This window comes from Parasteatoda tepidariorum, chromosome 11 (genome assembly GCF_982258835.1).
Source record: "Parasteatoda tepidariorum strain Cologne lab strain chromosome 11, Ptep-v5.0, whole genome shotgun sequence".
NCBI classification, from domain to species: Eukaryota; Metazoa; Arthropoda; class Arachnida; order Araneae; family Theridiidae; genus Parasteatoda; species Parasteatoda tepidariorum.
Window position 1 is genome coordinate 13,999,624 of NC_141765.1, and position 13,413 is coordinate 14,013,036.

A 13,413-nucleotide genomic window follows, 5' to 3' on the forward strand; every position below is an offset into this window, starting at 1 on the left:
AGTGTAAGAAGAAAGTAAGGTGAAAAGATGTTTCTGTACTGATACCATTTTGTGAATTTTCGTGAAATATCTTAAACTGCAGAAACATTTATTTCCCTCAACAATAATTTTGATGCGGAGGAAAGCTGCTATTTTTTAAATCATTATTAACATAATCGTCTTAAAGTTTTTCAAGCATATCTTCCAGTTTAATAAATCTGATTATTTTTAATGCGAAAATTCTTTTCAAAATTGCAAATAGCTTGTCCTGCTTCATTATTTTCCAAAACTGATTTTTTGAAAATCACTAAAGTGTCACTGGATAATTATTCATGCCTGTCTGTATATATACAGAGAGAGAGAGAGAGGGAGAGAGAGGGGGGGGGGAGAGGTGGAAATAAGCAGGTCTCAGACACAGGACTAGACGTAAATAATATTTCTTTTGGCATATTCATGAAGAGCTAGATCCAAATCAAAATGGTCATAATTGTTCGGTTAGGAGAGCGGTTCAAAGTTTGGTCCCCTTAATGTAATTTTTACAATTTGCGTATCTCGTCATATCTCAAGAACTTTCAAAGCAAATTGAAACTTTTTGGCCTGCAATTATAAAATTCGTTTTTCTAAAAAAAATTCCATGTAAAAAATAACTTTTAGTAAATATTTATTATTTTTTATTATTATTAATTAATAATAGTCGAAAACATTTTCGAATTGTAAGGTAATACATTTTTTACATCATTTTAAAAAGTGTAATTTGATACAAAATTTGAGCAAAATCGGTCGAATAGATGACGAGAAATCAAATTTTAAAAATACGACTTTTTTATTATTCGAACAATTAAGATTAAATCTCAGAGCATGACGATTCGATCATTAGATCAAAAGTTATTTTTCCGTTATTTTTCCTTTTTTTTTCCTTGGCGCACTGTACTATTGAAGTAAAAAAAAAAACAGGGTAAAAGGTTTGTACATATCGTTGACTTTTGAATGTGACGAATTCTTCTTCTTCAAACTATTATTCTCCAAATTTCAGATTTTTATTATTTTAAGTGTAGTTGTTCAAAATGAAATTAAAAAATATATTCCTAAGTCTTCAAATATTTTTCAGTGATGCTTCCATTCTTTAAAAATACGTGATTAAAAACAATAACTATATTAGACTTTTTTTGCGCAAAATTGTATTTAGTTACAGGATATTTTTAATTGTGATCAAGAAGTTCGTTTAAATATATAGGTTCAAAGATAGTGCGCAATACACAAAAAGAAAAATTAACATTAAAGGGTCTTAAATTTGCGTCGTTCTCCTGACTGAACTAGTGGGACGATATTTTCCATTGTCTATCCCAGAAATCGAAGAAATATATTATGTGTTTATTCAGACAAAGTACGTTTTCGTGTTTGATTTTGTTGCTTAAAATGCTACCTGTTTTATTCAAATTGTATATTATTACCTCTTGAATCACTAAGATTACGTGTAAGAGAAAATCCAATCATTAGATTGAAAACTTTTTAAGAATTTATTTAGTAATTTTTGTAGATTGTATAGTACATTGTTAAAATGTTTTTTTTCCGTTATAATATTCTTCTTCAATGAGAAAAATATGAGCAACATCAATCCGTACATATCTCGGTTGAATTCCATAAATGATGGATAAAGTGTCACCCAGAGATCGATAGATTTATCGTCATAAAGGGTTGCTTCATACCTTTATATCTTCATTTCTGAAGATTTTTTTAATACAGACTTTTCAAACCAGGATGATGTGTACTAACCATACTTTTTTGACAATGCATTTTCTACTAATTATCTTCGTTGTGTAAATTATCTTACAGTTAGATTTAAAAATTTAATCATTTACATCTTTCTTGAAATTTTTGGCTGCACTTCTGTGTTTTAAAAGATATTCTAGAATATTTTTCATCATGGGAAATAAAAATGCCACAGTTTCAGAGCTTTAAAATCGAAGTAAAACTTTAATTTTAAGTTATATCTTTGTGAAAAAATTTATTTGAACTTTAAAATATTGTTAGATTTTTTAGTGAAAGTCTGACTTTTGTGAAATCGGCGAGATTCCCCCCCCCCCTCTCCGATCGAAAATCTTCGATGGAAAAAATCTAAAATCAATAAACAATTTTCAATTTTTGTGTATTTTCATGTGTTCAAACAATGGGGCTTTGTATTAACTGTCGAAGTATTAAAAAATTAGGCCAAAAATGCTTTTCCTTTTCAAAGCTGAATTTTCGTTATATTGAAATTTTACGCCATTTCATGATTGACACAGAAGTCTCTGGCTGAAGATGAATTAAACTTTACTTAACAGCCATAAATAACTTTCTCACAACAGTTAAAAATGGCATATGTATAAGGACTGAGCCTTAAGAATAGCCTTAAATTTTGTGCATGTAAAGGTTTCTTAATACCCACTTTTATATTAGAATTATTTTAATTCATTTTCTAAAAAAATAATTTTAAGCAATTAGGTCATAAACGCTTTTCATTTTCAAAATTTTCCTTTCTTCATATTGACATTTTACATCATTTCATGATTGACATATAAGGCTCTGGCTAAAGATGAATTAAACTTAACCTGACAGTCATAAATAGCTTTAATTATTTCACAACAGTTCAAAATAAGATAGATATAAGGGCAGAGCCGTAAGAAGAGCCCTAAATTTTTGCATGCAAGGGTTTTTAATACCAACTTTTATATAAGAATTATTTTAATTCATTACTGCAAAAAATTTCTCTGTGCTTTAGGAAACCTTAAAAAAAAATGTAATAAAAATCTCTTATTACAATAACAATGCTTAAATTGTAATTAATGAATTAATTAATTGTAAATTTAAAAAAGTGAACAATTTTTAAAATAATGTGTGAGAAATTCTTAGAGTTATTATAGAAGGTTTTTCACTTTGAAAAGCGAAAGAATATTTTCACCGGGTTTCTTAGTATATAGAAAACCTCTTTCTGCATAACAGCAATTCTGAAAATGTTCGTTTAATTTAAGAAATTCTGCCACTTCAAGATTAATTGCCATGCAACATGTGCAAATAACTGCCGTTCCACCTTTATTTATTATTAGTAATTCTTTAAAAATGTTTGTCTTTCCAATTTTTTATTCATCTCAATTTAATCAGAATCTAATGAATAACCGATAATTATTATAAGAAAGTTTCTAAAAGTTTTTAAAAAAATATCTTTTAAACTAATAACACATTTTAATAGTAATAACTATTTCTATTTTACGGAAAGAAATGGGATTTTCTTTTCTTTTATTTCCTTTACATGATATATTTTTGTGTGTATGTTTGAGGGTTTCGACTAGGAAATTAAATTGGTTGTAGCTTTAATAATGGGTTTATATCTTCATTAACATTAAAAGGAAATAAATTTAATGTAAAATCTCTTGGCTAAAAAATTAAGCAAATGAAAGCTTTAAAATATTCAAAAGCCTTTAAAAGAGGACATAAAACTTTAAAAATCATTAAATTTTGGAAAAATATTCTTGTCTGAAAGAAAATTTATGTTTGCAATTAGATATTGACATTTTTATCAATAAACAGGATTCTTAAAGACATTATAGCTATTATGTAGGATTTGCGCAAAAATTAGATTTTACCCCTATAAAATATTTTTCTATTTTCTTGCTTCATTATTTTTTTTTTTAAATTGAGATTTTTGTATCGTTTTAATTTCGCCCTATCTTTCCCGAAGAATTAACATAAGCTTTATATTATGATTTAAGGGATTGATAAGGTTTATGATATAAAGGATTGATAAGGATTATTTTGTTGAAGTAAATATTGCAAAACTTTTTGTCGTGGTGTGGAATTTGAGACATACTTTTTGTATTATTTTAGTATTGCACATTTTTATTTGGATTTATCAATAGACATTCGTTTAAATTATTATATATTTCACAATTTGCACTTTGTTGACCGGCAACACAGAAACTATGTTATATCATCAGTTATTATTTTGTATTTGAAAATCGAATAAAATATTCTAAATAAACTCCAATAAATTTTATTGTTACTGATTGAAATGAAATTAAACTTTAAAATATTCTATATACCCATGCTTTTTAATTTCATTTTATAACCGTCGTAGAAATTGATGACCCAATTTTGAGTTTTCGACTACCAATGTTTAAATATGTAGCCTTGTATTTTTGAACCCAATCTAGAAGACAAGGGAACTCCTGGATTAAGTAGTGAGAGGAATTAGTCTCCGTGGAGGATAGTTTGATGGAACTAACCTGCATTTGCATTACATGGAGTGGAAGACCACGAGAACCTTCAACGATTAGCTTTACGGCAAAGGGACTCTAACCCATGATCCGTCTACCACTGAGGATATTTCACATCAGCACCGTGATTGGTGCAAGCTGGATGCGGAATTCGTATCAACCAGCCATCGCTGTGAATCGAGCCCGAGTCACCTCAGTGGGAGGCGAGCACTCTATCCTTTGAGCCAAACCTGCTCAACTTCAGAATATTTTATATCACCCTGTGTTTCATATATTGAAATAGATAACGCAAGTACAATCACACGTTAACTGGTCACAAGTCAGCAATTTGTTAAGCCGAAGAATTTATAAAATTACTAAGCAATTTTATATAAGTTTAAATAAAAAAAATTCATCCAAATTTTTAATTTTCATGAAGTATATCATAAATCTGCTATTTTTCTAAATTAAGCATTTTGTTTAAAAGAAGTTTTAAGCCTTTAGTTTATCTATCTTATGAGAACATGTAACAGGAATACTATTTTTTTTTTATAAAGCTAAATAAAATTTTTATTTAGATTAATTTGCAGCTGAACTGATTTCTTTGTCTTTAAAATTATTATACTAGATTTTCATCAGAATTGAATGGAAATTTCGCAATGGAAAGTTTTATGAAGTAATTCTATTTTCACCTAAAGGAAATGACAGATGAAATAAATCATTCAACATTTGAGCGTAGTTAGTCACGCCCAGGGGTGCATAAATGATTGTTTAGTCACTTATATGAAGCTCCCATATATTTTCATCAATTTGAGAGATACCATTTATATTTTAAAAATTTGGTGACTGACATAAACCATATTCTCATATTTTTTTTCATTGTTATTAAATCTTGTTCATACGAATATATTTACGAAAATATTATGGAGTTTAGAAAAAAACTTTTTTTTTCATTTTCAATAATGCATTTAAACGAGTTATTTGAATTACTGTTGGGAATTCATAACAGTTATTCATAGAGACGTGCAGAGGTGTGCCTGGAGCTAATTTCTCCATTAGATGCCCTTAAAAAGAAAAGTGCAATAATGTAATCTCTAAAGGGGGAAAAAGAGCCTTATTAAATTAAAAGGAAAAATTATTGCAATGATATGCTGGTATAAAATTTTAAATCTATATTTTTAAGTATATTTTCGCAAATGAAGGCTGAAATTGTTTTTTTAATTTCTTTTTTTATTTTGTAGGAATTTATTACTTCCATCAAAATGTTCTTAATTTTTTTTAACTGTAAAAATTTATTTCAACTTAAATAAATTTTACTTTTTAAACTTGTTTGAAAATGATATTTCATTCTCCACAAAATATTTCGTTGAAGCTAAGCATTTATATATTAAAAAAAAATTTCTTAATAAAAACAATATTAGCAATTAAAAAATAGATTAAAAGTTTTATTTTTATTTAGTCGTAGATCGAGGTCGTTGTCTCTTTGTCCTACCTTTCTGTACTTCCCTGGTGGTTCATAACTGTCAGATTAAGTTTTGTTCGTCTCTAAACGGCGCTCTATGTGCTGATAAAGAAAATGATGCAGTCTTTCATATTATTAAAAACTAAAAAGCGTTTAGAATCGAATTTTTTTTTAATACTGAAAAACACATTTCTTTACGGCATTCGTTAAAATCACCAATCAAATAATTAGAATTATTAATTAATTTAATTTCTTTTCATTTATAGTTCTCCATTGCTTCTGTTTTCCTTCATATTTGGAATCTAATTTCTTTTAATATTGAAAAACACACTCTTTTACTGTATTCGTTAAAATCCCGAATTAAATAGATAGAATTATTAACTTATTTAATTTTTTTCATTCATAGTTCTCCTTCATGTTTGGAATCTATTTTTGTTTTATATTGAAAAACACATTTCTCTACTGTATTCGTTAAAATCCCTAATCAAATAGAAAGAATTATTAACTTATTTAATTTTTTTTCATTCATAGTTCTCCGTGGCTTTTGTTCTCCTTCATGTTTGGAATCTAATTTTGTTTTATATTGAAAAACACATACCTTTACTGTATTCGTTAAAATCCCTAATCAAATAGATGGAATTATTAACTTATTTAATTTTTTTTATTCATAGTTCTCCGTGGTTTTTGTTCTCCTTCATGTTTGGAATCTAATTTTGTTTTATATTGAAAAACACATTCCTTTACTGTATTCGCTTAAATCCCCAATCAAATAATTAGAATTATTAACTTATTTAATTTTTCATTTATAATTCTCCATGGCTTCTGTTCTCCACGATTCAGTTCAACAAAACAGGTTCCCAAAACACAGCAATAAAAAAAAGCTGATTTACTGCTAACACTGAGACTGTTAGAAATACTATTCAATAGTATGTGTCGCTTCTTCAAAAAGCATGGTTATCAATTAAGAATTAAATTTTAACTATTAAAAGTAATTACTCAAAAGCTTTCTGATAAAATCAGTTACGGAAAAGTTTGTTAGTTTGACAAGATACGTCTTAAAACTCAGCATATATTCTAATAATTCATTTGATAATATTTATTTTCACTCAATTAATTTAATAGTTCCGTATTTTAAATAGACAGAAAGCAACACTTATTTAGATAACCCCTTTCAATCCTCAGTTACGAAGTCACTTTTCGATAGATAATACAGATAGAGTTAGGGCCAATTTTTTTGCAGTGGAGATACGCTAAAATTTTCAGGATTATAGGTATATTAAGGGGAAAGACATTCAAAAGAGGGTATTTTTTTAAAAACTATCAGGGGAAGCCACGATGGCTCAGGGGATAGAGCGGTCGCCTTCCAATGAGGCGAACCGGGTCCGAATCCCAGACGATATGAATTTCGCATCCGGCTTGCAACGACCACAGTGCTGGCGTGAAATATCCTCAGTGGTAGATGGATCATGGGTTAGAGTCTCCTTGCCGTCAGGCTGTCTGTGTGAGGTTCTCGTGGTCTTCCTCTCCATGTAACGCAAGTGCGGGTTAGCTCCATCAAAAAGTCCTCCACGAAGGCAAATTTCTCCCAATACTCGATCCAGGATATGCCTTGTCTTCTGGATTGGGTTCAAAATTACAAGGCTACGGAGTCGAACATTAGTAGTCGTAAACCCATAAAATTGGGTCGGTTGTTCAACGACGGTTATGAAAAAAAGAAAAAAACCGTCAGGGGGCTCTTAATTTTTCAACCGGTCAAATGACCGTTTAAAAACTTTTGCATCGGAAATGCGCTTATCATCTTATCGTTTTTGCACTTTTGACTTCATGACTTTTTCTAACAATTATATACAGTTAATATTCTTTTATTATTTTTCTGTATTTTGTTTGTTTCGAATAATACTTGTTGTATACCTATTTCTGCCACAACCGGTCACTTGACCGGGAGAACAATTTATTGCTTTATAAGGTTATAGGACCAGACATTAAAATATAATGCGTGTTCAACGTATTGCATTCGATGAGTTGCACATTTCTGCAAAGACTGTTACGAAGTTAGTTCAATCAGAATAACTGTGAATTCAAATTTCAATAAAGTACCTAAAATTTTAGATTGGCATTTTTGTGTAAGAAAAAGTGACAAAAAGTAAATGATTTGGTAAGTAGCTTTATATTTTATTTTGATAGCTTTACTTCATTTCTAACTAACTGTTAGTTTTTAACCAGAAAAATGTCGAAACAATCAAAACAGCACAAGTTCTTAGAAGAAATAATATTAATTATAAGAATAATTATAAGAATTATAATTCTTATATACTCTTATAATTATAAGAAGAATTACAGAAAAAATAATACTTAGAAGAACTATGTTTGCGGAAAATGTACAATAGAAACACCCTACATATGTAAAAAATGCGTTGAGCAATGAATTAAAAATTCTTATTCTTTGTGTTTGTAATACATAAAAATTGGCAATATATAATTTTGTTTAATTATAATAAAGTTTTTTCAGTTTATTTCTTTCCTAACATCCATATTTCATACATTAAATCAAGAAACATAAAGTCCTGCCATTTGACCGGCTATGGTGGAAATAGGTATATATTAAGTGTCGGTATGTTTAGAGTTAATTTTCAATGATATGAAAATCTGCATAACTTTTTTACCAGCCCATAAAGCTCCGTTTACAATTATAAAAAAAGTTACAAATTAAAAAAATTTAAGAAGTTGGCGAAATAGAAGTTTTTCGTAAAAAAAAAAATCCCTCATATAATTATCTGTTACAAAGACAGATTTTGATACTTCTTATGATAACCATTTTTAGTCTTCCATTAGACAAATATACCTGTATTTATACGTATATGTGTACTCGTTATTAAACGGCCCCGCAGAATAATCATAATACTAACCTGATCTAATTGATCCCGCTCTTGTGCTAAAAACGCTGACCATGGTTCCAGATCTTTCACTATTTTGGTGACCAAATAACCATCGTCTGTTTTTCTTACAACCGATGACAGCTAGAAAACCTTGTCTGTATTTCTTGTGCATGAAGCAGTATGTAAGAGGATTACAGCAAGACGATATGTAAGCCATTAAATGAATAACAGACATACCAACATAGCCTAAGCAAGAATAGACGGCTTGGGAATCAAAAAGTGCCCAAGTATTGACTACATAAAGAGGCGTCCAGCAAACAAAGAATTCAACGACTACTACAAACAGCATTCTGACAATTCGACTTTTGGCAGCAGCTTGACTTTTGTCGTAGTTTCCACCTCTTATTGTTACACCTCTTGTTGTTCGTGATCGACTCTTTGACATTTTTGAGCGGAAATCACGTTTTAATCCATTGCTTGTGGATGGTTTGACTGGATCAGTATTATCTGCACCACTATTTTCTGAAACAAAATTAACATTTTTAATTATATAGAAAAGGATGAATAATATATTTAGCATTAAATATAAATTTTAACAGTATTTAAACTTACTTAATTGTTTCAATTATTTAATGGTAGAAATCAGTAAAAAAACTCGGCAAATATCGTTCGCTATTAAATTTTATTTTTTGAATAAACTCCTACGGATAAGTAGTAAAATTACGATGAAAAAGCTCGACTGATTCGTCTCCGGGAAATACGTTTTTCATTTGATAACAGTTTTAATTTTGAAGTGAAACTCATTTTTATAATTTCTGAGGAATTCGTAAAACTTTGGAACTTCAAAAAAATTATTATTTAATAAAAAAAAATTACTTAATTTTTTTGTTTTAACTGAATTTATTGTGAAGGAAAAAGTTACGTTTTGTCAAATTAGGAACAATCATGACCTGACCAACTAGTAAAACTTCTTCCTTCCTCCATAAAGCAAGTTACAATAAATCGCACGAATATGATTTCAGTTGGTTCAATGTATCAATCCAATATATATATATATATATATATATATATATATATATATATATATATATATATATATATATATATATATATATATATATATATACACTGGTGGGCAAAATTAAGAGATGGACGACATTTTCCCAAATATCTCAAAAAATACTGAATATAAATGAATGAAATTTGGGATGGATATAGCTTATTCCATGATAATAAAGTATGCAGAACAAAAATGAAAGTGCCATTCACTAGCCAGACCTATTGCCAATAAATCCAATGTAGTCAGAACTTGTACAGTGTGTGTTGCCTCTAGTATGGTGTATGGTCACCCATGACAGACAGACAGCATGCACAACGAGTATGCATGCTGTTAATAAGGGAGTTAAGGAGGACTTGTGGAAGACCCTCCCATTCTTCCACCAGAGCAATTTTTAACTCCAGAATGGTTCTGGGGGGAAGTTGGCGCTTTGCAATAGCCCTCCCAAGAACATCCCAAGCATGTTCAATAGGATTCAGGTCAGTGATTTGGCTGGCCAATCCATTCGTTGAATATCCTCGCTTTCCAGATACTCATCAACGATGAGAGCCCTATGTGGTCGCGCATTGTCGTCCATAAAAATGAACTCAGGGTCAACAGCGCCCCTGAAAAGATGCACATAGGGCTCTAGGACCTCCTGCCTGTACCTCTGGGCATTCACGGAACCATTGACAAACACATGGAGCGGTGTGCGGGTATCTTGCACCTGCGAATGAAAGTGCGAAAATGCTTTCCCTCTCCTAATTTTGCCCACCAGTGTGTATATATATATATATATATATATATATATATATATATATATATATATATATATATATATATATATATATATATATATATATATATATATATATATATATTTTTTACTCTTAGTATTAAATTTGTTTTTCGATATATTGATGACTTAATTGTCTTTAATTTCCTAGATTTTACTGTTTTATTGAGTGATATATACCCTGAGGAATTAATCTTACTTCGTAATCATGATGATAACATTAATTTCAATTTTTTGGATTTGGGTATTATGAAAGTTGAAAATATCTGCTTTGTTGATTTATACGATAAAAGAAATGATTTTAATTTTAATATTAATAAACTAGTTACTTGGAATTCTAATGTTTCTAGGAGCATCTATTTAAATACCACTTTTAATGAAATGAACAGAATTAAAAGAATATGTAGTAATATTTATTTATCCAAAAAACAAATCGATAAACTCTTTCAAAATCTGATAAAAAACAATGGATACCCAACTAATGTAATAAAATTTTATATAAAATCATTGAATTAATCGTATATTTTGGTGGATATATTTATTAAACATATTATATATATTTATTAAACATTTATTATATTTATTAAACATTTTTTTGTTAATTTTTATGATTTTCTCATGTGCAAATCCATTTCAGGTAAATCCATTGCCAAAATTATTTCTTTGTTAATTTGTATAATTTTTCCATGTGCAAATCCATTTCGGGCAAATCCGTGGTTAGAATTATTTACTAAAAATTCCTTTACTAAATAATTTTCTTTGTTAATCTATACAGTTTTTCCATGTGCAAATCCATTACGGGCAAATCCGTGGATAAAATTGTTTTCTAAAAATTTCTTTATTAATTTATACAATTTTCCATGTGCAAATCCATTTCGGGCAAATCCGTGGCTAAAATTATCTACTTAGGTTTTTTCTTTGTTAATTTTTCCATGTGCAAATCCATTTCGGGCAAATCCGTGTCAAAATTATCTATTGAAAGAATTTTTTCTTTGATAATTTAAATAATTTTTCTATGTACTAATCCATTTCGTGCAAATCCGCGGCTAAAATTATCTGCAAAACAGGCAATTTATGTTTCTCTTTTCTATTTTATACTTTTTCTTAAATAAACATCTATCTTCTAAAACTATTTATGATCAATTTTTAAAATTATCCAGTATAATATTACCTTGCGCACATCCATTTCGGGCCCATCCTTGGTAACTAACAAATCAAAACTCAGAATAACAAATCACTTCAACAGTGCAGTAAGAACGACACTTTAAAACCCTCTTGTTACACTCGATTTGCGCTTTTGTTTTCATCTTTTGTTTTCATATTTTGTAATCTGGCAATCTTTCTGCGAAAACATTTTTAAATCATTCTTGAAAAATATTCGTCCATGTAAGTTGAACTGATTTTGCTGCTCGCTTTATAGTCTCCCCTTTTTAATGTTTTTTCTTTTTATTTTATTTTATTATCTGTTTTTTCATGTTATTTTTACTTATTTGTACTTTTTGTGATCTATTTCATTTGTTGTTATTTTAAAAAAAAAAAAAAAAAAAAAAAAAAAATTTTTTTGAGTGCTCCTTACACTATTGCATTAATTTATTTAGCTTTGGCTTTATTGATACAATATCAGAAAGCACTCTGTTTTGCGGATATAATCGTGTGGGCTGAAGAAAAGATTATATCCCTTTTTTCCGGTTTTTTAATTAACATTTCATGATTTTTTTTTTTTTTTAAATTTTTTTTTTTATTTATTATTATTTTTAATAAACTGTTGTTTGTTATTTTTTACTTATTATTTCCCCCCTTTTTCATATGTCTTTTATTTTTCTTTGTTTTATTCTTCGTTGAACTTATATATATATATATATATATATATATATATATATATATATAATATATATATAATATAATGAATACAAGATAACACGAAGAAAGTTAAGAAAAACAATGCTTCATTTTTTTCGCTTAAGCTGCAAGTAAACAGAACTCATTAGATAAGTTCAAAATGAAGAATAAAACAAAGAAAAATTATAGGCACCATTTTCTCTAACTACTTAAATAAGATTATTAACAATATTACTAAGGAAGGTTTCTCTTGGATTATCACTAATAATCAACCGATTTTAGATTTCATTAAACATAATAAAATTTATTCTATTGCGACTTTTGATTTCCAGGATCTTTTCAATAGCATTCCCCTTACTAAACTAAAAGATGTCCTTTTGAATTATTACTATGATTTTAAAAATATTCTTTGTTGCGATTTTGATTATTGGGAAATTCTGATTAATTTTTGTCTTTTTAGTAATTATCTTTACAATGGAAAGGATATTTTTCTTCAAATTAATGGAATACCACAAGGATCTAATTATTCATCTCTCTTAGCAAACTTATTTTTGCATTATTATGAAAAAAATTATACTCTTAGTATTAAATTTGTTTTTAGATATATTGATGACTTAATTATCTTTACTATTTTATTGAGTGATATATACCCTGAGGAATTAATCTTACTTCGTAATCATGATGATAATATTAATTTCAATTTTTTGGATTTGGGTATTATAAAAGTTGAAAGTATCTGCTTTGTTGATTTATACGATAAAAGAAATGATTTTAATTTTAATATTAATAAACTAATTACTTGGAATTCAAATGTTTCTAGGAGCATCTATTTAAATACCACTTTTAATGAAATGAGCAGAATTAAAAGAATATGTAGTAATATTTATTTATCCAAAAAACAAATCGATAAACTCTTTCAAAATTTGATAAAAAAAAAACAATGGATACCCAACTAAAGTAATAAAATTTTACATAAAATCATTGAATTAATCGTATATTTTTGTGGATATATTTACTAAAACTTTTTTGTTAATTTTTATAATTTTCCCATGTGCAAATCCATTGCCAAAATTATTTACAAATAAATTTCTTTGATAATTTGTATAATTTTTCCATGTGCAAATTCATTTCGGGCAAATCCGTGGTTAAAATTATTTACTTAATATTCCTTTACTAAATAATTTCTTTTGTTAATC

General features: G+C 28.2%; 1 protein-coding gene across 1 annotated transcript in view; it reads right to left on the reverse strand.

The window, feature by feature from the left end:
- LOC107440079 (cholecystokinin receptor) overlaps nt 1–13,413 on the reverse strand; it is a 296,121-nt gene that overhangs the window by 6,075 nt on the left and 276,633 nt on the right. Inside the window, exon 4 of the mRNA XM_071187349.2 lies at nt 8,577–9,068. Within this exon, the coding sequence (XP_071043450.1) occupies nt 8,577–9,068 (492 nt within the window). The remainder of the gene's footprint in view (nt 1–8,576; nt 9,069–13,413) is intronic.